The 23,018-nt window shown below is 48.5% G+C and overlaps 1 protein-coding gene across 5 annotated transcripts in view; it reads left to right on the forward strand.

Moving 5' to 3' along the window:
- dmxl2 (Dmx-like 2) overlaps positions 1–23,018 on the forward strand; it is a 49,214-nt gene that overhangs the window by 8,087 nt on the left and 18,109 nt on the right. For 3 of the 5 annotated variants that reach the window (XM_042061112.1, XM_042061109.1, XM_042061111.1), the window contains exons 4-25: positions 280–358; positions 1,279–1,423; positions 2,207–2,273; positions 2,546–2,718; positions 3,138–3,315; positions 3,736–3,910; positions 4,683–4,889; positions 8,303–8,565; positions 8,929–9,661; positions 9,861–9,982; positions 10,088–10,195; positions 10,446–10,551; positions 10,717–10,836; positions 11,509–11,739; positions 12,209–13,921; positions 16,318–16,428; positions 16,650–16,819; positions 17,459–17,556; positions 17,665–17,830; positions 19,211–19,475; positions 21,411–22,549; positions 22,863–23,018. The exon at positions 22,863–23,018 is cut by the window's right edge and continues 36 nt beyond it. In XM_042061112.1, coding sequence (XP_041917046.1) covers positions 280–358; positions 1,279–1,423; positions 2,207–2,273; positions 2,546–2,718; positions 3,138–3,315; positions 3,736–3,910; positions 4,683–4,889; positions 8,303–8,565; positions 8,929–9,661; positions 9,861–9,982; positions 10,088–10,195; positions 10,446–10,551; positions 10,717–10,836; positions 11,509–11,739; positions 12,209–13,921; positions 16,318–16,428; positions 16,650–16,819; positions 17,459–17,556; positions 17,665–17,830; positions 19,211–19,475; positions 21,411–22,549; positions 22,863–23,018 — 6,525 coding nt within the window. The remainder of the gene's footprint in view (positions 1–279; positions 359–1,278; positions 1,424–2,206; positions 2,274–2,545; positions 2,719–3,137; positions 3,316–3,735; positions 3,911–4,682; positions 4,890–8,302; positions 8,566–8,928; positions 9,662–9,860; positions 9,983–10,087; positions 10,196–10,445; positions 10,552–10,716; positions 10,837–11,508; positions 11,740–12,208; positions 13,922–16,317; positions 16,429–16,649; positions 16,820–17,458; positions 17,557–17,664; positions 17,831–19,210; positions 19,476–21,410; positions 22,550–22,862) is intronic. The other 2 variants (XM_042061110.1, XM_042061113.1) reach the window with 1 other exon arrangement.

A 23,018-nucleotide genomic window follows, 5' to 3' on the forward strand; every position in this document is an offset into this window, starting at 1 on the left:
GTACTCCAATTGCATATATCTTGCTTGTTTTCTGGCTATAGGAAGTGCCACCAAGAAAGCCTTTGTTGTTGCTGCATTCATAATACAGACTTGGCTTGCAATTACAGTTTCCTCCTTTTGAGGTTTTGCACAAAGACTTTGGCAAACTACAGCAGTTATTTAAATGCCTTCCCAGAATCTGCTGTCAGTAGCGTAATTAAAAGTGTTACTGCCAGCTTGAGAATTATCTTGCAGGGTCTGTAAACTTGATGCTGAATATTAAATGTGTGCCCTCCACAGCAACTCAATTACCAATGGCAGAAAACCGGACAATTCTTCCTCAATGCTATGACCTACAATTTGGCATGGGATCCACAAGGTAAAAGCATCTTCATTTGGATGGTTTTGTATTGACTGTTTTGTAGCCATCCCCCCACTCACTGATTTAAAAAAACAAAAAAACAAAACAAGAAAGCTATGTGTAGGTGAAAAGAAACACGATCCTCAGATATTTCACTGCAATCAATGTTCTTCATCCTCCACAGCCTCTTTTCTGTGGATGAGTGTAGGCAGACTCTGAGACATGGGGATTTTGAATCATGCTATTAATCATGTTTGTCATGGACTCCTAATCACCCCTAGGTAGCTGGAGCCCAGTGTTTGGGCTGGAGGCGGTGGCTTTCTTGTTATTTTGGGCCTATAGCATGACAATAACCTTTGAATACTCACAGGGCTACAAGGGAGAGCAAAGCAAATGAGCTATGACAGTTTCATGCCTCGAAAACAGTGCTCATGAGTTATCCTGTAGTCCCTACTCTCTATCAGTGCTCATGAGTTATCTGTTAGTCCCTACTCTCTACCAGTGCTCATGAGTTATCTGTTAGTCCCTACTCTCTACCAGTGCTCATGAGTTATCTGTTAGTCCCTACTCTCTACCAGTGCTCATGAGTTATCCTGTAGTCCCTACTCTCTACCAGTGCTCATGAGTTATCCTGTAGTCCCTACTCTCTACCAGTGCTCATGAGTTATCTGTTAGTCCCTACTCTCTACCAGTGCTCATGAGTTATCCTGTAGTCCCTACTCTCCATTAGTAGTTCTGAAGCTAAAGCGCAGCTGTAACTGTCATGGGCTCCATAGTTCATTGCCAGCAGCCGTTTTCCTCACATCTCCACTGATGTTCAAGCCCATGGGGCCCTACACAATGTAGCACGTGATCCACGCCAGCTGGATCAGATGTTTTCAAGGCCTGTGTTGTGTGATGATGTGTGATGATGCCCCCCCCCCCCCCCCCCCCCCCAGGGAACCGGATCCTGGCGGCCACGGAGAGGCTGCAGCTGTGGGCACCTCCGTCCTGCGACACTCTGGTGGAGGAGGAGGACAGCCAGCTCGCCGACGACAAGCCCCACCCCGTCCTCAACGACTGGAAGTGTGTGTGGCAGTGCAAGTGAGTGGCGCTGGCGGGCGTACGGGCAGGCGGGCGTGGCGATGCGGAGACGAGCGGAGGAGCCGGCACGACATGTTCGACTCTGACAGGGAGACGAGGGATTTGGGAACCAGCAGGGGTGTAGGACTTCCATCTGAGAACATGTTGCCTTTGTAGATCAGACATTTAGGATTTCATATTTTTAATCCAGCATATGATTAGGCCTCTCCTTGTCACTGCCAGCTTCAGTGCTGAAATAGTATGTCTGAATCGCTCAAACCAGACACATCTCATATCGGCCTCTGTGAAGGCATCCATCCACAGTGTAGGAAAGCACAGTGAGAGGAGCACTGCCCTTGATAGAGGGGAAAGGGAAGCACATTAGAAAGACTACTAACTGCTGAAGGCTCATTTTACTCGTGCTGCTGCAATGGAGAAGTGAAACCATTGAGAATTTACCCAACGTACAAGGGGTGTTGTAATTGACAAAACCACAGACACATTCAGTTTCCCTCGGGTTACTGAAAACAGTGTGTCACTGATGGTTTTGATACCTCCACAATCACACTGAGAGCTCCAAACCACTTCCTCTGACACGGTTGTGAGGCCCCGCTGATCACAGCCTGCAGCTGGAAAACCTTTTGTCCCTTTTGTGTCCAGTGACCATGTAGTTTCAGGAACTGCAAAAAAAAAAAATCTAATTTGAAACACGGAAACAATATTTGTAAGTTTGTAACAATATTTGGAAGTTTGTAAACCAGTGGTCAGCCTGTAGTGTCTTATGTTTTGTGTTCTATTCTTTAGGACTGCAGCGGCGGTGCATATAACCAAGTGGTCTCCTGATGGGGAGTACTTTGCCACTGCTGGGAAGGTACATCTACTGCATGATGAACTATCTGCATTTTACTGGCACTGTTAGCACATGACTGCAGAAAAAGATGATGAAAAACTGAAATATGACCTCTTTATATTTTGTGTTGTGCACAAAACTTTTGAACACATATTATTTGTAATTTGCACTAAGTTGGGCCTGTTTCCCTACACAAGCATATTGTTTTTCTTACGATTTATGTTTTTGTCATAAAATGCCTGCAGAAACATTTGCCCCTTTAACTTGGCCTCTTTGTTGTTGGTCTGTGCCAGGATGACTGTCTCCTCAAGGTGTGGTATCCGACCACGGGCTGGAAGTCTGCGGTGGTCATCCCCGAGGTGCCTGACAAGAGGGCCTCTTTGGTCCACTTCTCCTTCGTCTACCTGGCTCACCCTCGCACAGTCACTGGCTTCTCCTGGAGGAAGACCAGCAAGTACATGCCCAAGTGAGTGGGTCCACAGCAGACAGCTTTAGTGGGGTAGACCGATATGGTGCGGGATGGCATGCACATGCCAAGAGATTGATTCCTAATGGATGCACGTGCTGGACTGGAGATTGGAAAGCTAAATGCATGGCGCAGCAGTGCTGTACTGGAGACTGGAAAAAGCATTTTCTCAATGACCGCATTTCAGTATTGATTCCTCAGTGCCTGCATTCAGGGGACAGAGAGAGCTGTCTTTTCGAGCACTTTGTGATTCACAGTAATTTGAAACAGGAAGTCAAACTCAAAACAATAAGAGACGTTATGACAAAATTGTCTGATCCAAAATCCCCTTCACTGAGGGAGATGGAGTTGTTGATTCCTTTTTTGGTGTGTGTCTGTGTGTGTCTGTGTGTGTGTCTGTGTCTGTGTGCGTGCTCAAGGGGCTCGGTGTGTAACGTGCTGCTGACCTCCTGTGCGGATGGGATCTGCCGCCTGTGGTCAGAGACGCTGCTGCCGGAGGACAGCCTGCTGGGAGGGCAGATCTCGGAGAACAGCACCAGCTCCAGCAGCAGCCTGCCCCACTTGGGCCAGAAGGACAAGATCCAGCACGCTCTGGAGGTGAGCGTCCCACACATGTGCACACACACACACACACACACACACACACACACACACACACACACACACCTTCTTCTGTTTTTCATTCTTTCACTGTTTCTGTCTCTTTGTCCGGCATGCTCTGTCCTGCATGCTGTTAGCCGCATGCTGTAAGTTCTGGTATTCACTTTCTCTTTAGCGAAGTACTGTAGCTTCTGCTCATCCTTGTTCTGTGCGCTTACTGAAACTCAAAGCCGCAGTGTGCTCAAAGCATTGTGGGTGATGTGTTCATGGCCTGCCGCTTGCTTCTATCTAATAGAAATATTGACTCTTGATCTATATGCCACTTCCCTGTCTTGGCCTTTCCTGCTTGCGTGTGTTTGTATTTGTTTGGACGCCTGATGGAGTGCTCTGGTCATCTCTGGTTGCTCTGCCCTGCAGTCCATCCACCACCTGAAGCACCTGCGGCGTGGGCGCAGGAGATCCTCGGCCCTGGTGGCCCACACCGAGCTGCTGCCCAGCCAGATGGGCTCTCACGAGGTGCACCGGCACATCTCACACCATGCCAACGCCCTCTGCCACTTCCACATCTCCGCCAGCATCAACCCCAACACGGGTAATAGCGCCCACTGGCTACCTTCTTCTGAATGTAGTGAATTGTTTTTATTTTTTTATTGCTTCCCTCTGCTTCTTCTATTAAGTTTTTGTTTGTTTATGTTTTAGTTCAGAATGATCTGTGAAGCACTTTGAACCATTTGCTTCATAAAATAAAATTTTTGTATTATTACTACAAGACAGGGACTCTGAGAAAATTTTTTCTCTGCAGCAAATTACTATGGCCTAGTGGATATTTTTCTGAAATCACAGGTTTAATGTACCTTGGAAAAAGAAATGGCAAAACAACTTCACTCCTTTAAAGTTGTCTGTAGTGGTATATTCTGTCTGATACTTTCTTGTGCTTTTGTTCTAAAGGAACTCTCCAGCATTAGCAACTGCCCCAGTGGCGCCCATACTGTAGATCTGTAAATAGCTGAATTATTGATCTCTTAACTGCAGCACCATTTACATTGATTAAAACTAAATGATTCAGCATTGTCTCATTGAATAGGCTCTACTCATTAGCAAATTCCTTTCACACCCTCTTGTGGTTGGTGAGCCACATGCTATTTTAAGTCAGTCATTAACTTGAAAGTGAATTAAACTGATATAATACACATACATGTATGCTAGTCTCTCATTTTACATGTCAACCCTCAGCATAATATCTAGGCCCATATAGTGTTAAAGATGGGCATCAGGTATGGCAGCAGCATACTATCTAGGCCCATGTAGTGTTAAAGATGGCAGTAGCTGTGAACTTCAATGACTCACGCTCTTTGGTTCCTCAGACATTCCGATTGCGCTGGCCGGTTCCCTGTTCTCCACGGACGAGCCCAACGGCGGCTTTGTGGTCCACTGGCTGAATAACAAGGACCTGAGCTTCACCACCTCCATGGACCTGTTCATGCAGCAGCTGCGGAAGCTGTCGGAGCAGCAACTGGAGCAGGCCGGCGAGGAGATCGACCCCGAGGGCTCGCCCATGAAGTTCGACTTTGGTATGTGAAACACAAGCCGTATATATGAACTGAATTGATATGAGTTAATGGTTATTTTATTACATAGGCCAGACAGGGATGAAAGCCTGGAGCACAAAAACTATAATGCAGGGTTCCTATGCAGTATGGAAAACCTGGAAAAGTATGGAATTTGACTTATAATTAAGTAAAATTCCATATAATAATATAAATAATTTCCAGGTCTGTGAACCTGGATAAGTATGGAAAAAACAAACAAAAAATGTGAGTGGACCTTCCAACACAGAGCTTCCTCAACAAAAATTAGCCAACAATGGGTGTGAGTTTTCCAAGGGCTAACTTAATAAGCTATCGATCTAAAATAGCAAAATGTGTACATCTCTAGGTCTTATGGCGCCCATGTCTTGTCACAGGCTTCTGCAACATAGTATAGTATTATATTATATTATATTATATTATATTATATTATATTATATTATATTATATTACAATTACAATTACAAATTCAACAACCTGAACTTCCAGCAACAAACAGAGGGAAACTAAACTTGATGTCAGAGTTCAGCTTGATAGACTACGAAACACTTGAAAAAACGGTACAGAATCTCAGCCCTTCCACATGTGTCTTAGACACTCTGCCTACCAATTTCTTCAAAACTGTTTTTCACCTCATAGCGGCGGATGTCCTTCAAATTGTAAATGTATCATTGCTGTCTGGCACTTTTCCTAAGTCACTGAAAACAGCTGTTGTAAAGCCACTTCTCAAGAAGAATAACCTGGATGCCTCCATGCTAAACAATTACAGGCCCATATCCAATCTACCTTTTATTGGCAAAATTATTGAAAAAGTAGTCTTTAATCAATTAACCACCTTCCTAACATCAAATGGGTATTTTGATTACTTTCAGTCTGGTTTTCGGGCAAATCACAGCACTGAAACAGCTCTCATTAAAGTTTCCAATGACATACGCCTCAACACAGATTCAGGTAAAACATCAGTCCTAGTGCTACTGGACCTTAGTGCAGCATTTGACACTGTTGATCACAATATTTTACTACACAGACTAGAACACTGGGTTGGATTTACAGGCATAGTTATCAGCTGGCTAAAATCATATCTACAAGAAAGGAGCTTCTTTGTTGCCATCGGAAACTGTACCTCAACACCAACGTCCTTGACCTGTGGTGTTCCCCAGGGGTCGATCTTGGGGCCACTATTATTCAACCTCTATATGCTCCCACTTGGACAAATCATTCAAAATAATTTGATTTCATATCATAGCTATGCAGATGACACACAAATTTACTTAGCTCTATCACCAAACAACTATGGTCCTCTTGAATCTATGTGTCAGTGTATAGAACAAATCAACACCTGGATGTCTCAAAATTTTCTTCAGCTGAACAAAGAAAAAACTGAAGTAATTATATTTGGTAAAAATGAGGAAAGACTTAGGGTTGCCACTCTCCTTGACACAAAAGGGTTGAAGGCAAAGGATACTGTTAAAAATCTTGGTGTATTAATTGACAGTGATCTAAATTTCAACAGCCACATGAAAGCGATAACTAAATCAGCTTTTTACCACCTCAAAAATATTGTCAAACTCAGAGGGCTGATGTCAAAACATGACTTAGAAAAACTCATTCATGCATTTATCTCCAGCAGGGTTGATTACTGCAATGGACTGTTCACAGGCCTTCCTAAAAAGACTATTAAACAGCTTCAGGTGATACAAAATGCAGCAGCTAGGACTCTAACAAAAACTAAAAGAACTGACCACATTACTCCAATTCTTAAGTCCTTGCACTGGCTTCCAGTAAGTCACAGAATTGACTTTAAAGCACTATTGCTTGTTTATAAATCAGTAAATGGAGCAGGACCTAAATACTTGTCAGACATGCTTCAGCAGTACACACCTTCTCGTCCTCTCAGGTCCCAGGTGAAAAACCTGCTAGTAAAACCTACAGTTAGAACTAAACATGGTGAAGCAGCTTTTAGCTGCTATGCGGCTCAGCTGTGGAACCAACTTTCGGATGACATTAAAAAGGCCCCAACTGTAGCCAGTTTTAAATCTAGACTTAAGACAAAACTGTTCTCAGACGCTTTCTGCTAACTGTGCCGAGTTACAAATTCTGAATCTGCCTCGATAATTATTCTACTTTGTCTTTTATTACTTTTTTTTTTACTACTTTTGCCTTTGTTTTTGCTTACTAATTATTCTTTATTTTTAAATGATTTTACCTTGTGTTTTATGTTTTCTTTTTATTATGATCTTTACCTTTTAACTATTCTTTGACTATATTGCCCTTCTATGCTTTTATTTGTTATTATCGTTTGGTTTTGTTTATGTAAAGCACATTGAATGACCTCTGTGTATGAAATGTGCTATATAAATAAACTTGACTTGACTTGACTATATTATATTAAAATAACTTTAAATTAATTTATTTAAATAATAAACATTGATTTTGCACTTTCCCTATTGCTGAAATTAGGGCTCTCAGTCAATGAGCAATGTGTCTCATGCATTAACCAAAGCTACTGTATTGTGTGGCATGTGAGAGTGTTCAACTGATCAACTAATGTTTGTGCTTAGGAAGATTTTTGTCACAATCATAATCAAATAGATTTTGCCAAAAATAAACAAACAGCTTTAGGTATTTTATAGCTTTGAGATCATTTTAGGGCCCCTACTTTTTTTTTTTTATCTTTTGAGGTCAAATTCCCGATATTGCGGTAACGACGTTTCATTTCCTCCGGTTGGTGAAAACAAAACCTTGTGGTTCTATTTATTTATTGAACACTATGCTGGATAGAATGGCAAAAGTGTTACAGTCTGAAGTTGACGACAGCTGGATTGAGCGAGTGCCCGTACAAAGTGCCAGCTGGCTCGTAGAAAAATGACCGGACTAAATTATAAGTGTAATTTTTTTAATTAATTTCCATACCTTTTTTACCGTATCTCAAACCAGAAGGGGCCGCAATGTTGAAAATATGTTCAGAAAAATCAACCTAAAAGTTTTGAAATTTGAGTATGGAAAAAGTATGGAATTTTGAAATGGAAAATGTGTAGGAACCCTGATAATGCCTGAAGAGACATTTTAGAGATGTGGCAGTTATTATTGATGCTTCAGAGAATCTGTATATGCAGAATCAATACTTTAACAGAGAAATTCTCAAAGGCTGAGGTTTTCTAACATTGCAGAAGTGGTGGTCATGTTGTGGAACTCTGACTTCCTGCCATGTTGTGTTGTGTTGGTGTGTGGTGAGCGTTCTGGCACATAATGGCTGTCATGCATCACCCAGGTGGGTGCTACACATTGTTGGTGGTTAGTGAGTCTCCCCCATTCAATGTGAAGCGCTTTGAGTGTTGAGAAAAGCACTATAGAAATGTAATTTGTTGTTGTTGTTGTTGTTGTTGCTGTTGTTTCAGAGGTGGACGAGATGTCTGATAAGGCCTTGTCCGAGCACGAGGAGGGCGAGCAGGAGGGCAGCACCAAGGCCTCGTCGCCCGGCTCTAGCAGCAGCGTGCCACTGCCTACCATGCTGCTGGACAGAAAGATGGAGACCCTCACCCTGGAGTGGAACAAGAGCCCCGACATGCTTTTCACCATCCACCCCGTGGACGGCTCCTTCCTGGTGTGGCACATCAAGTACCTGGACGAGTTCATCCCTGGCATCTTCAGACAAGTCCAGGTTGGGCCGATGTGACTGTTTTAGTGTTTGTCTGTCATGCATATTAAGATACCATGGCCAAGACACTAACTGGAACTGGTAAAGCATGGTGATCTTCCAGCACCAGCACCAAGAAAATGTATTGTGGAAAATAGGTTGGGTGAAGACATCAAGATCATGACTTTTGACTCCCAAGAAGGACATGTAGATTGAAAATTGATGATAATTTGTATGTACTGTAAGTCTCATTAGAAAAAAGTCTACTAAATTGGAAAATGTAAATATTTTGAGCAGTACAAAGTAGCTAGATGAATGGAGAAAAAGCACTAAGTGAGTGCTAAGCTGTTGTTGTCCACTGGTGTAACGTGTCTGTTTGTCCCCCAGGTGACGTTCTCCTCCCGCATTCCTGTGGCTTTCCCGACGGGCGACGCCAACTCCCTGAGCAAGAACATCATGATGTACGCGTGCACGCCCAGCGAGGTGGACAGCGCTGCCGAGCTGGAGCAGAAGCGCGCCGGCCGCCGTGTTCCCCCCCGCAGTGCCTCGGCCTCGGTGAGCCTGGGCGCCTCGGCCCTGGCCGCTCCGCCGAGCCACTCGCTGGCCGTGGTGGGCCCCGCCGTCATGATGGTCTCCAAGCACGTGGACGGCTCGCTCAACCAGTGGGCCGTCTCCTTCGCCGAGAAGTCCGCCTTTGCCAGCGTGCTGACCGTCTCGCACAAGTTCCGCTACTGCGGCCACCGCTTCCACCTCAACGGCCTGGCGTGCCACACGGTGCTGCCGCTGCTGCTAACCTCCTCGCACCACAACGCGCTGCTCACGCCGGCACCGCCCACCGAGGGCAGCTCGACGGACAACGAGGGCGACGAGGAGGGGGGCGGCCGCGCCGGACGGGGCTCTCTGAAGGGCTTCCCGCGGAAGCAGCTGCGCAACGCGGCCACGCGCACCTTCCACGACCCCAACGCCATCTACAGCGAGCTGATCCTGTGGCGCGTGGACCACATCGGGCCGCTCTCCTGCACGGGCGGCGTGTCCGAGCTGGCGCGCATCAACTCGCTGCACACCTCCGCCTTCTCCAACGTGGCCTGGCTGCCCACGCTGGTGCCCAGCTCCGTGCTCGGTGAGACGCCTCGCCACCCCGCACCACCCCACCCCACCCCACATCTGACCACCCTTTTCAGACCCTTCTCCCTTTGCTCCATTCTGCACTGTTGATATTCAGTAATAAATTGACATTTTTGACTGACATTTTTAACTGGTGTGCTGATTTCTCTCGGTCACCTTTTTTCTGTAACGTGCCTTTGAAATGCTTCTTGCAGGCACCTACTGTAACTCGGCCAGTGCCTGCTTCGTGGCCTCCGATGGCAAGAATCTGCGGCTGTACCAGGCGGTGGTGGATGCGCGGAAGCTTCTGGATGAGCTGTCAGACCCCGAGACCTCTGTAAGTCCCGCTGACACGCTTGACAGTTTTTAATTTCCTCACGCTGGTATTGACGCGAGGGGAGAAAAAAAAATAAAGAAATGATTACTTTCTCTCTCTCGGTAGAAACTTGTTGGGGAGACATTCAACATTGTCAGTCAGCAGTCTACTGCCCGCCCAGGCTGCATCATCGAGCTGGACGTCATAACCAACCAGGTCAGGAACGCAAGCCAGGTGATCTCAGGCTGCTGCATGACTCCAAAACGCATGAATTATTTATTCATTCATTATTTATGTGCTAGGCCTCCGTTCTCCGCGTGAGCTGCTGTGTGTGGTGTACTAGTGCTGTGAGAGTGCCGTGTGTGAGGATGTGCTCCAGTAAGCTGTCAGCGGGAGTGTTGGTGGTGGTGAGGTGCGAGCGGGGGGGTGGGGGTCAGTGAGGGCTGGACTCATGTTCTGTCTCTCTTCTGTTCCTCGTCTCCAGTGCGGCTCCAACACACAGCTGCTCCACGTGTTCCAGGAAGACTTCATTTTGGGATACAAGCCTCATGATGATGCCCCTGACTTCAGCACCTTCCCATCCTCCGAAGGTAGCGCAAGATTGATTTCTGCTCATAAAATTTTAATTAGACAGACATTTCACTTAATTGGTTTTTTTTTTGTTTGTTTTTTTTGAAGCAGGATTTTATTAGCAGTCTCATATGGCTCTGTAATTGGAAAGTGTTGAGAAACATGATTGCTTTGTTCTGATCCAGAATATCACGCGCCCCCGTTCTCCGAGAAGTTCTTCCTGGTGGTGATCGAGAAGGACGAGCAGCACAACTCCTTTGTCCAAATGTGGCACCTGCACCTGAAGTCTGTCCAGGCCTGCGTGGGTCAGTATCACCAGCCCACTCCACCTCATCTACAGCCAGCACATGGTGTCCATTTGTCAAAACATTCATGCAGCACAGAGCAGCGTTAAACAAGTGCACCATTTAATTTATCTTTTTCCTAATTTATCTAATATCACCTTTTAATTTGATGGCAAGTGGAGAAGGAGTTTTAAACTAATTATCATTAGTTCTTTAATTAGATAAAGAGGGTGAAAAGCCAGACAGTGAGTAATCTCCGGTGTGTGTCTGCATGTCTGTATGTGTTCATTAGCGCGACTCTTCAGCCATGAGCTAGGTGTTAATGAGTGCAGACAGATGTTGGAGTATGGAAGTGGCGCTACCTGAAAGCCTCCACCTCAGAATAGACCAGAGTTGTGATCTAGCAGCTACTATCTCAGTGGAATGAAAGCACCAGGCTTGTTCTTGGTGTTGGACTGTGTATTAGGTCCACGTTTGTGTTCTAATGTAAATGACGTCTTTGGGGCTGTCCTGAATCATTCTGCTGTCTAATGTCACCTCACTCCTTCTGACCCGGATGAGTTAACAAATTCTAGGCATCTCCATCTGTTTTGTTGTTCTTTGAACTCATTAATATTCTGTTTGTGTGTGTGTGTGTGTGTGTGTGTGTGTGTGTGTGTGTGTGTGTGTGTGTGTGTGTGTGTTGTTCTTCAGACGAGCCTGTGGTGCCGGATGTGTTCCAGAACCAGCTGATGGTGCCGCAGACGGCGGGCAATGCCGAGTCGTCCCCGGAGACGTCCCCTGGCCAGAGCCCTCTGCCCCGCTCCTCGTCCTCGGCCAACCTGCAGTCGGCCAGCAAGCTCATCCTCAGCTCCCGCCTGGTCTACAGCCAGCGCCTGGAGCTGCCCGCTGGGGTGGAGGTCATCCGGGCCACCCCCTCCGCCGGTACGCTCCTCTCCTCCTGGGGGGGCGTGTAGTGTAGTGGGCCGTAGTGGACGAATGTTGAGAGAGGGGCTGTAGCCGCGGGGGTCTCAAACGCATAGCAGTAGCCAAAAAAGCTGGAGGGTCACAGCTCACCCACAGTCATGGGGTTAGAGTGTCCAGTTTCATCAGATGAAAAGGAGTCTCCTGGGCGAGGGTCAGAGTGACCACTGGTGAACTCCCACTCTGGGAACTCTTTTTTGAAAGGGCTTTGTTCTTGTAATTCTGTCTGGTGCTGATCTTCAGCTATGTTTTCTTTCCTTTAGATCAAAGGTCTTTAAGAGAATTATTTAAGTCCTCTTGAATGTTGTATTATTTCCTGGGCCATGTTTTATTTAAAAAGAAAGGGGATCGCTTGTTACCTGACAGAAATGGAAACCTGTGTCAGGGTTGTTTGGCCGACTCTCTGTCCTTTGTCCTCCTCTCCCTGCAGGCCACCTCAGCTCCTCGTCCATCTACCCGGTGTGTCTGGCGCCGTACCTGATCGTCACCACCTGCTCGGACGGCCGAGTGCGCTTCTGGCGCTGTGCCGTGGACATGGACCTGGGTCTGGACCCGGCCACCCCGGCCGGTAGCGTCAGCGAGGCCGAAGGCGCCTGCTCCTACCGCTGGGAGCCCTGGAGCCTCCTGAACGAGGAGGAGGACAACAACAGCGCGGTGGGCGTGCCGGGCCGGCCGGTGGCGGTCAGCTGCTCCTACACGGGCCGCCTGGCCGTGTCCTTCAAGCAGCCGTCGGCCACACCGGGCTTGCGCGACTTCTCCATGCACGTGTCCATCTACGAGTGCGAGTCAACGGGCGGGTCTGAGTGGGTGCTGGAGCAGACCCTGCACCTGGAGGACGTGGCGCGGCCGGCCGAGGCGCTGGACCCTCGCGTGAGCGTGGACAGCAACCTGTTCGTCTACAGCAAGTCCGACCTGTTCCTGCACAAGGACAGCCCCAACATCAAGCACTTTGTCCACCTGGACTGGCTGTCCAAGGAGGACGGCTCGCACATTCTGACGGTCGGCGTGGGGTCCAGCATCCTCATGTACGGCCGCATCTCGGGCATGGTCAACGAGCAGACCAGCGGCAAGGATGGCATGGCAGTCATCGCTTTGCCCCTAGGGGGCAGCATCAAGCAGGGCGTGCGCTCGCGCTGGGTGCTGCTGCGCTCGGTGGACCTGGTGTCGTCGGTGGACGGCACGCCCTCGCTGCCCGTCTCGCTGTCGTGGGTGCGCGACGGCATCCTGGTGGTGGGCATGGACTGCGAGATGCACGTGTACGCCCAGTGGCGGCAGGACAAGAAGCCCGGCGAGTCAGAGAGCGGCAGCCTCTGCTCCGCGGAAGACATCGCCGCCGCTGCCAGCGTCGCTCGCCCGGCCCCTGCGCCCACCGAGGGCCGCGCGCGCTCCAAGAGCGTGTTCGAGGGCAGCGCCGGCATGGACGACATCTTCCGCGCGCCGGCCGTTCTCCAGGACGGGGGCCTGTTCGAGGCGGCGCACTCACTCTCCCCGACGCTGCCCCAGTACCACCCGACTCAGCTGCTGGAGCTCATGGACCTGGGCAAGGTGCGGCGCGCCAAGGCCATCCTCTCGCACCTGGTCAAGTGCATCGCCGGGGAGGTGGCGGTGGTGCGGGACGTGGAGGCCGGCGAAGGGGGCGGCCGGCGGCACCTGTCGCGCACAATCAGCGTGAGCGGCAGCACGGCCAAGGACACCATCGTGGCGGGGCGCGAGGGCGCGCGCGACTACACCGAGATCAACTCCATCCCGCCGCTGCCGCTCTACGCGCTGCTCTCCGCCGACCTGGACACCTCCTACAAGGCCGGCGAGGAGGCCGGCAAGGGCGGCAAAGGTGCCCAGGAGGCCGAGGCGCAGAAGTCCGGCGAGGACCAGTACGCCGACCTCTTCCAGGTGCCCGGCGTCTCCACGGACGACTTTGTCAGCTTCGCCACGGAGAAGCCAGAGAAGAAGTCGCGCTTCATCAACCTGTCCCAGTACGGACCCACCTACTTCGGGCCCGAGCACGCCCAGGTGCTCTCCAGCCAGCTGATGCATTCCAGCCTGCCGGGCCTCACCCGCCTCGAGCAGATGTTCCTGGTGGCACTGGCCGACACCGTGGCCACCACCAGCGCGGAGGTGGGCACTGCGGACACCCAGTACACAGGTGAGTGCGTACGGCGGGTGAAGGTGTGTTGCGTGGCCGTGTTCCGTGAGCAAGCACACATGTTGTGCATGTTGTACAGGTAAACACGGCAACTTAGATGGCTGTGAGAAATACTATGAAGAAGCTAAGGGGTATTTATTATTTTTTAATGTCTTGTTTTATGGACTATTTTACCTCCTTTATTTCATTTGAAAGGATGGGCTGTACTTTGTAAATGTAATTTTCTTTTAAGCTGGATGACTGTGCAAAAGACAGTCTATCATAGCGGCTTGCTGGCTAATTGAAATAATGCACCCACATCATTCCCAAGGAGATTAAAGGGACACCAGGCAAGCCTGATGCTTTTTCTCTACGAAACTCCCCCTCGCTCGGTCTGAAGCTCTTTTCCTTTTCTTTGCATCTTCCGTCAAGGGTTTTCGCTGCTTCTTCACCGGTTCTGCCATAATACACACGTTTGCAACAATCTCTAGCGTTTCGTTAGCCTGCCTCTGTGCTGTAAACTGATCCTGCTTCGGTCGGCGGGTAGGATACACCGAACTTGCTAGTGGGATATTCTTCCTACAGGCAGTAGGGGGCGGGCGAGAGAGCCTTCATTCGCCCCGTAATGAGTCATTTAACCATATATCGAAGATGATTAATTAACACGAAAACGTTGCCTGGTGTCCCTTTAAGATATTTGTCAACACAGCAGTATCAGAACAGCAGTGTGATTGCATCGTCTGCCTTTATGTGTTTGTTTGATTAGTATGTCACCTACGTTGTCCATCTGATTTATTTAGTCTTTTACTTCAAAATCGAGATCAAACTTAAAACAGAATGAAGTTCATTTGATTATATGTGGGAGTGTGCAGTTACTGTACTGTATACATAGACTCATCCTAAATAAACTCATTTAACTTCATGCATAAACATTAGAGATATATTATACATGAATCTTTTGAAATGTATTGAGTATTGCACAGTCGCTGAATTGTGATATTATTTATACGTTATGTTATCGTTATTGTGGGCGAAGTAACACAACAGTGTTGATTTGTGAGTGACTTTTTAGAGACAGCGGTGGCACATTGTGCAGTTCTCAGTTCTGCAGTGTTCTCTTGAGGCAGATGCACTGACTCCTTGTTAAGGTTTAATTGAACCTGATGGCCTCATATTTCTCCTGTCACTGTCTGACTTCCTAGTGATCATATTGATACATTAGGGGTGTCGCCCGACAGCATATTTTCCCAACAGGAATAGAAACTAACCAGCCATTAATAGAAATTTACTGTGCCAGCTTGTGTGCAGATCCATCTAATGTTACTCGCCTCATCTGGTCACTAAACACAATGTTCCTGCTGGAGCTAATTGATCTAGAGAACGTGATAAATGTCTCAGGAAATGTCATTGCTGGCCTCTGTGTCGGTGATTGAGTTAACAATATACACAATACACAATAGGTAGCAGAAAAGCCTGCTTTAGCAGAGGTTTTTAATTTAGCTTATTAACCTCTATGTCTATTGTTTAGCCTATAGTAACAATTTATAGTAATGATAGTAAGTCAGTGGAGGCCATAAGGATTAAACGGGGCTAACCTTGTGCTACAAAGGCTAGCTTTAGGATTTACCTGAATTTGGGAAGTAGGGATGGCATGACTACTCTAGCTTTTGGCTGGATGTTTGGCTGGGAGCTAGTGTTATGGTTGTTAGCCTTGTTTAATTTGCTGTGAGAGCTAGCCTACGTGCTGGGTGCTTGCCTCTGCAGGCGTCCAGTGTGGGCACTATTGAGAGAGAGAGAGAGAGAGAGACAGAGAGAGAGGGAGAGAGAGAGAGAGAGGGTTTATGTGTAATGGGGGCACTCGTCTGGGCAGTGTGGTGTTTTAGGGGGGTGAAGGCCACAGCAGCCTGCTGGGCCTGTGTTGCGTGACTGCAGAGGAAAAATCCCCGGGGCTTCGCTCCTCACCCTGCGTCAGCCATGGCCGCCGCACACACTGGCAGAGTAGAAACAGACACAGAGCAGAACAAAACAGAACAGACTAGAGCAGAACGCTCAGTTCCGCTGGCACTTTGCCTGGGTACATGATGCAGTGATGATATTAAGCCTCACGGCTAGTGCACGCAGAAGTACTGAAAATATGAACATCTGAAGGTTGTACCGGGGGATTCTCCTTTTAGACTGCAGTACAGACAGTGAGGAATACAACAATAAAGGCCAGTCATTGCTTGCTTTGTGATGTTATATTTGACCGTGTGTGTGTGTGTCTGTGTCTGTGTCTGTGTCTCTGTGTGTGTCTGTGTGTGTGTGTCTGTGTCTGTGTGTGTTTGTATGTGTGTGTGTGTGTTTGTATGTGTGTGTGTGTCTGTGTGTGTTTGTATGTGTGTGTATGTGTTTGTATGTGTGTGTTTGTTCTGCACCAGGTGGTGAGGCGCTGGATGAGTGTGGTCTGCGGTACCTGTTGGCCATGAGGCTGCATACCTGCCTGTTGACCTCCCTGCCTCCACTCTATCGGATGCAGCTGCAGCACCAAGGTAGAGTACTGGCCTCCCCTACAGGTCAGCCGTGCTCACTAACACACACGCTGCACGCTTCAGTGGTGTCCGGTTTAGACTTCCATCTCTGTTTATCATGCATCATTTGCACTTCTGCTCTCACAATATAGATCTCATAAACAGCATTGATATGGTCCTGGTGGTTTTGAAGCGGTGAGTTGGCAGTGAAACGTTTGCACGCTTGCTGTGTGCCTCTGCAGGCGTGTCCACCTGTCACTTCGCCTGGGCGTTCCACTCGGAGGCAGAGGAGGAGATGCTCAACATGATCCCGGCCATGCAGAAGGGCGACCCGCAGTGGTCCGAGCTCAGGGCCGTGGGAGTGGGCTGGTGGATCCGCAACATCAACACACTGCGCCGGATGGTGGAGAAGGTGCGACTGGACCGCCACTGACCCCTCACAGCTGTCTCCTTAATCATACCTCTCGCCCAAGCATTTGATCAGTGCCATTAGCATTTTTGTATTTACTTCACAAAATGTATATGTTTTATACATTTATACATAGATGCTGTGTATTATACAGAGAAATAGGATATTCAGCCAGTGTCAGTGTCTTAGCCAGCATAACTGACAAAACTGCAGTGGAGCATTAGAGGGGTGAGGCCTTTGAACATTGAAGATTGCTGGAATATGCTGTAGAGATTTCCAAACTGGAGTACAGTGCAGGTCCTCAGATGTCTTGTCTAGAGAGAGCACAGTTATGTGCTATTCTCCACTGCGCATAATGAGTCTCACAGCAGGAAACCTCTCCCATCTCACAGCCTCTCCTCTGCACAAGGTTCACATCCATCCTTTAGTGCAGATAGGCAAGCCAAATGGCTTTTCCATTACAGTTATGAGGCGAATGTCGATTGCTTTCTCTGTCGGAATATGTGGGTGCAGAGCCATATAAAGCCTTTATATGGCTCTATATAAAGGTACCTTTTATATGGCTCTGGGTGGGTGTTATTCACTTCTCTCTACCAGTACTTATTCCTCTGTCCATGTCGTTTTGCTATTGTTCTTATAAAGGTGGGGAAAGCTGCATTCCAGAGGAACAATGATCCACTCGACGCTGCGCTATTCTATCTTGCCATGAAGAAGAAAGCCGTTCTGTGGGGGCTTTTCAGGTAAAGCCAGTGGCTATCCACTCTCAGATGCAGTTCAATCAGAATGTCAGCATGGGGGGGACGACGGGCCGAGTCTCACACGCTCGTGTGTTTGCTTATGCACATCAGGTCTCAGCACGACGAGAAGATGACCCAGTTCTTCAGTCACAACTTCAGCGAGGACCGCTGGCGCAAGGCGGCCCTGAAAAACGCCTTCTCGCTGCTGGGCAAGCAGCGCTTCGAACAGTCGGCCGCCTTCTTCCTCCTCGCCGGCTCGCTCAAAGACGCCATCGAGGTGGGCCTCCCTCCACACCGCCTCCTCAGCCGTGCTCCACATACTAAATATCACTGTTTACCCCATGAGGAAAGGACACACAAATCTATTTCCACCCTTCAACAATAGAAGCCAGCGTAGGATACCTAATTCAGTCCCCTCGTGTTTTGATTATTGAATCTCCTTAAGCACACTATCTGCATAGTAATGCTGGTGCTGAATATGTGGTGGGAAATGAGTGATGGGCTCAGCTGTGATGTAATTGTGTGGATTAGATTAAAGCCTCCTGTCATGGAGGAATACAGGCTGAAACAGGCCGCAGTGTAGTGCAGGGTTTGAAGGGTCGTCATGCTGAAGTTGGACAGTCCAGTCACTCAAGGGAAATGACCCCCCAGACATGCAGATACACACACGCATGCACACACACACACAAACACACACACACACACACACACACACACACACACACACACACACACACACACGCTATTCCACCTCCAAATGCCCACAAATAGCAAAGACGCTACAGAGAGTGGCAAGAAACATAACAAGGTGTTCCGCAACTAGACCTTGCGGCTCAGACACCCAGAAGCCTTGAGAAACACATGCAGCAGAGAGAGAGACAGGGAAACATCAGAAATATAATAATTCTTTAAACGTGACATTTAAAATTAGATCTGCTCACTCAAGTGACGTATGTAGCTTATCTTAGCTGAATGTTCAGCAGCTTCCAGTCAAAACACTAAGATAGCGTGCTCTGTGCATGGGCTGTGAAGTCAGGAGGCTGCCCTGCTGACAACAAAGCTTGTGCAGCTGTCTGCTGCCAGATCCAATTCAGCTTAATTGTTCCAAATTTATTTAATCCAATCTCATTGATTAAGCATTTTTTAATTAGTTTGTTTATGTGACATCAAGGCTCTTGTCCAAGGGCATTTTGTGTTTTGGAGAGGCATTTAGAAGCAAAGTGACTAATTTCATTTCTTTCATGAGAGAGAGTCAGATGGCTTTTGTAGACAGTCTTGCTTCTTGCTCTGGTGATTTTGTTCCCTCTGTTACCATCCTGACATTTATCCCACTAATCCACCCTCCACATTCCCTCTGGCTCCCTCTGAAGCAGCACTCTCCTCCAGTGGTAGGAGTGTCCAGGTTGAGAGAGGGCATTTCCTGGACTTGTGTTTGGGTGTAAACCCTTTCCATTTGCTAATTAGTACAGCTGCTGAAGCAGAACTGATTTGAAAAAATCTCACTCAGAGCACGGGTTTTCAACAGCCCAAACGCATGGCTGGACCCGCTTCAGTCTCCAAAAGCTACAATTTCACATGCTTGCTCACATGATGACACTCATCTCTCTCTCTCTCTCTCTCGCTCTTTGTGTGTGTGTGTGTGTGTGTATGTCTAAAGGTGTGCTTGGAGAAGATGGAGGACATCCAGCTGGCCATGATCGTGGCGCGGCTCTATGAGGCCGACTACGAGAGCTCGTCCACGTGCCAGGGCATCCTGTACGAGAAGGTGCTGGGCTGCAAGCGCGATGGCTCAGGCTTCTCCTGCAGCAAGCTCCACCCAGACCCCTTCCTGCGCAGCATCGCTTTCTGGATCATGAAGGACTACACCCGTGCCCTGGACACCCTCCTGGAACAGATCCCCAAGGAAGATGACGAGAACCCCGGTGAGGACAAATGGACAGGATAGCACAGGCTAATTCTGCGCTAGCCGACCCAGCCAGAGTCTGTTTAGTTAATGGGAGGCATTAGCGTTACCTTTGAAGCTATTTCTGGGCCCTCCCATTCTCACATGTTGATGAGTGACTAGCGCAGTGCTGCGCTCGGTGGAGGCGAGCCTCTTAACAGGGTGCAGTGAAGCGCGCCACGGGTGGCTCAGGAGTCCAGGGTCACTGAGCAGAGCACAACCACAAAGGAAACCACCGGGCCAATGAGGTCTCATTAAACCACTGAGCACGAGCAGCAAAACCTTTCCAACAACAAACGTGTGTGGTGACACTAGTTAATTAACAAATTATTGTACAGGACAAAGTACAAAGGATTTAATAGCTTTGTTGTACCAATATTAGTCTTATTGAGAGCCAGAACAGTCAGTTTATACCAGGGGTCTCAAACTCCCGCGGGACAAATCTGGCCCACGTCCGGCCCAATTCCGGCCCGCGACATATATCAAAATAATAATGCAATCCGGCCCTTGAGGGTATTCTTTTTTTCAATTGCGACAAACAACGATACTGATTAAAATAGACGATAGATCCAAGTACGGTGACAAATTTCATTTGTAGGCTACTCTCCTCCACTATTTGCTAGACATGCAGAGCTTGATTCAAACCCAAAATCGCTGCAAAAAGTTTTCAGGAGATACTTGTAACCTATTACACGCGAGAAACACGAAGACGTGCATTTGTAATGACGCGATGCAGGCCATAGTTTTGCACAAATTGAAGCAGAAATAGGCCTACACCAAATGTTGAAAAACGTTCACGTGTGATGAAGTCTTGGGTAGGCTATATTATTCACCTATTCTGATTCTGAAGGAGAATATCCTTTTGGAGATTATGATCGACCGTGTATTGACAGTGATAGTCACGGTGCGTCTGTGAATGGAGGTGCGTCTTTGCGTGTATACGACGATGTCCACTAAGCATACCATGCTTTTTTCGACCCTCTGCCAAACATAGCTCGGAGGTTGCAGTGGTAATCGTGATGATAGTGTCCGTAATGGACGTGGTACAGACAGCAGGGCAAGTAGAAATAGGGCTCTGAGGAACTACAAAGTCACCCTCGATAGGAACTGATTTGACCAGGTTTATTGTAGGCCTTGTGGTTATAGGCCAGTAGTTTAGTATTGATAGGCCTACATCTTACTGTAGGTGTTTTCCTGTTAATTTGTTATGTGGGTAATATGACAAAAAAGAAAGTAAACCTGCTTAAATATGTTCATCCAGCATTTACTGAAAGGTGCATAATTTGAGGTGCTTGCTATCCAGTGGCAACTTAGATGGGTAAATGTACCCCCTTCATAAACTTTTGTTTATACTCAAAGATTTTTACATTTACAGCAAGACTTTATCTCTGACCACTTTCAAGCCATGGACTTTTGAAATTTTTAAATAAAAATACAATGGTGTTGCTTTCTTAACCCTGACGCCTATTGCCAGGTTTAAAAAAGTTATGAGAGGAAAATATTTTTATTTGGTGTGAAACACACACACAGGCCTACCTGTTTTTATGCTTTTTTGTTTGTTTTTATAATTTGTATTAATATTTATTTTATTTATAAGCTACAAGGTTGCTAGCACAGGTGTCTAAAATAGATAAAATACTTGCACTTTCTGTTTGTATTTTTGTGTTTGAAAATACAGTATTTGAAAAAAAACATTGCATTTTAGGAAATAGGGCTCCGTTCTTTTTTGTATTATTCTTTAACACTTATGTGGCCCTCCAATCAGATGACATTGGCGGAAGTGGCCCCCAGCTCATTTGAGTTTGAGACCCCTGGTTTATACTGGTGTATATTATGTTCTAGTTTAACTTTTCTGAATGTACCTTAGTGGTTGGGTCCTGCGGCCTGTTTCAGTGCTGTTTTTTGCTTTGTGCAGAGGTCATGGTGAAGTCGTGCAACCCAGTGGTCTTCAGCTTCTACAACTACCTGCGCACGCACCCGCTCATCATCCGCCGGCACTTTGCCACGCCCGAGGGCACGCTGGCGACGGTGGGCCTGACGGCGGAGAAGAGCAGCGCCGACGAGATCAACCTGATCGAGCGCAAGCTCTTCTTCACCACCGCCAACGCCCACTTCAAGGTGGGCTGCCCCGTGCTGGCCCTGGAGGTGCTCTCCAAGATCCCCAAGGTCACCAGGAAGGGCGGGGGCAGCAGCAGCAGCGGCGGCGGCTCCATGAGCAAGGGCTCTTCCATGGCCAACGTCAGCGCGGTGGAGAACGGCGGCCGCGCCGGGGACCTGGACTGGGGCACGGCGGCTCCGGCCTGGGGCTCGGGGACCTCCACGGCCGCCACAGACTCGTCCGCCTTGCTGGACTGGGGTCAGCCGATGGTCAAGGCGGACGACGACGATCTGAAGCTGGACTGGGGCGACGACAAGGGCGAGGACGGCGAAGACGAGGAGGAGGAGGATGATGATGATGATGATGGAGGCCTGACGATGAAGAAGCCTGAGGCGGTGGCGGCCGCGGAGGAGAAGAAGCCGAGCAGGCCCTCGGGCAAGGTGGGCAGCCTGCAGCGCGAGGACTCGGCGGGAGAGGGCGAGGTGGACGTCATCGCCGAGCAGCTCAAGTTCCGCGCATGCCTCAAGATCCTCATGACGGAGCTGCGCACGCTGGCCACCGGCTACGAAGTGGACGGCGGCAAGCTGCGCTTCCAGCTCTACAACTGGCTGGAGAAGGAGATCGAGGCCATGCACCACATCTGCAACTACAAGGCCGAGGGCCAGGAAGGGGTCAGCAGCGCCAGCAGCACCACGGCCGTGGAGAAGTGGGCCGAGGGCGGCGCCGAGGGCTCGCTGGACATGGGCGAGGACGCCGGACCCTACGAGCGCCACCAGGTGGAGCGCAGGAGGCTGCAGGCCAAGCAGCAGCACGCTGAGCGGCGCAAGGCCTGGCTTAGGAAGAACCAGGCGCTGCTGCGCATCTTCCTCAGCTACTGCAGCCTGCACGGGGCCAAGGGCGGAGGGGTCACCTCCGTCAGGATGGAGCTGCTCTTCCTGCTGCAGGAGTCCCAGCAGGTCAGGAAGGCCCACCTACATGACCATATAACTCCCTCAGACCATCTTCCACATAGCCTGCACTGTTATAGCTAAACTGCACATGAACGCTATTGGCAGCACTGTAAAAAACAAACCTTTTTTTAAGTCACCAGATTGTTATCCATAATTTCAATGATTCAAAAAGACATGTTGCTCTTCATTTCATGTCTGTTAGCAGGTGGAATCCTGTACACAATTATATACATTCTGTACATTGTGGCAGTATATCCGTGATAAACATCCATGATGTTGCAATTAAATATGTGTGTGTTCCCACATTTGACTCACGCAGGAGACCACGGTGAAGCAGCTGCAGTCTCCTCTCCCGCTGCCCACCACACTGCCCCTGCTGTCGGCCAGCATCGCCCCCACCAAGACGGTCATCTCCAACCCCGTGCTGCACCTCAACAACCACATCCACGACATCCTCTACACCATCGTCCAGATG

This window comes from Alosa sapidissima, chromosome 14, assembly GCF_018492685.1.
Source record: "Alosa sapidissima isolate fAloSap1 chromosome 14, fAloSap1.pri, whole genome shotgun sequence".
NCBI classification, from domain to species: Eukaryota; Metazoa; Chordata; class Actinopteri; order Clupeiformes; family Clupeidae; genus Alosa; species Alosa sapidissima.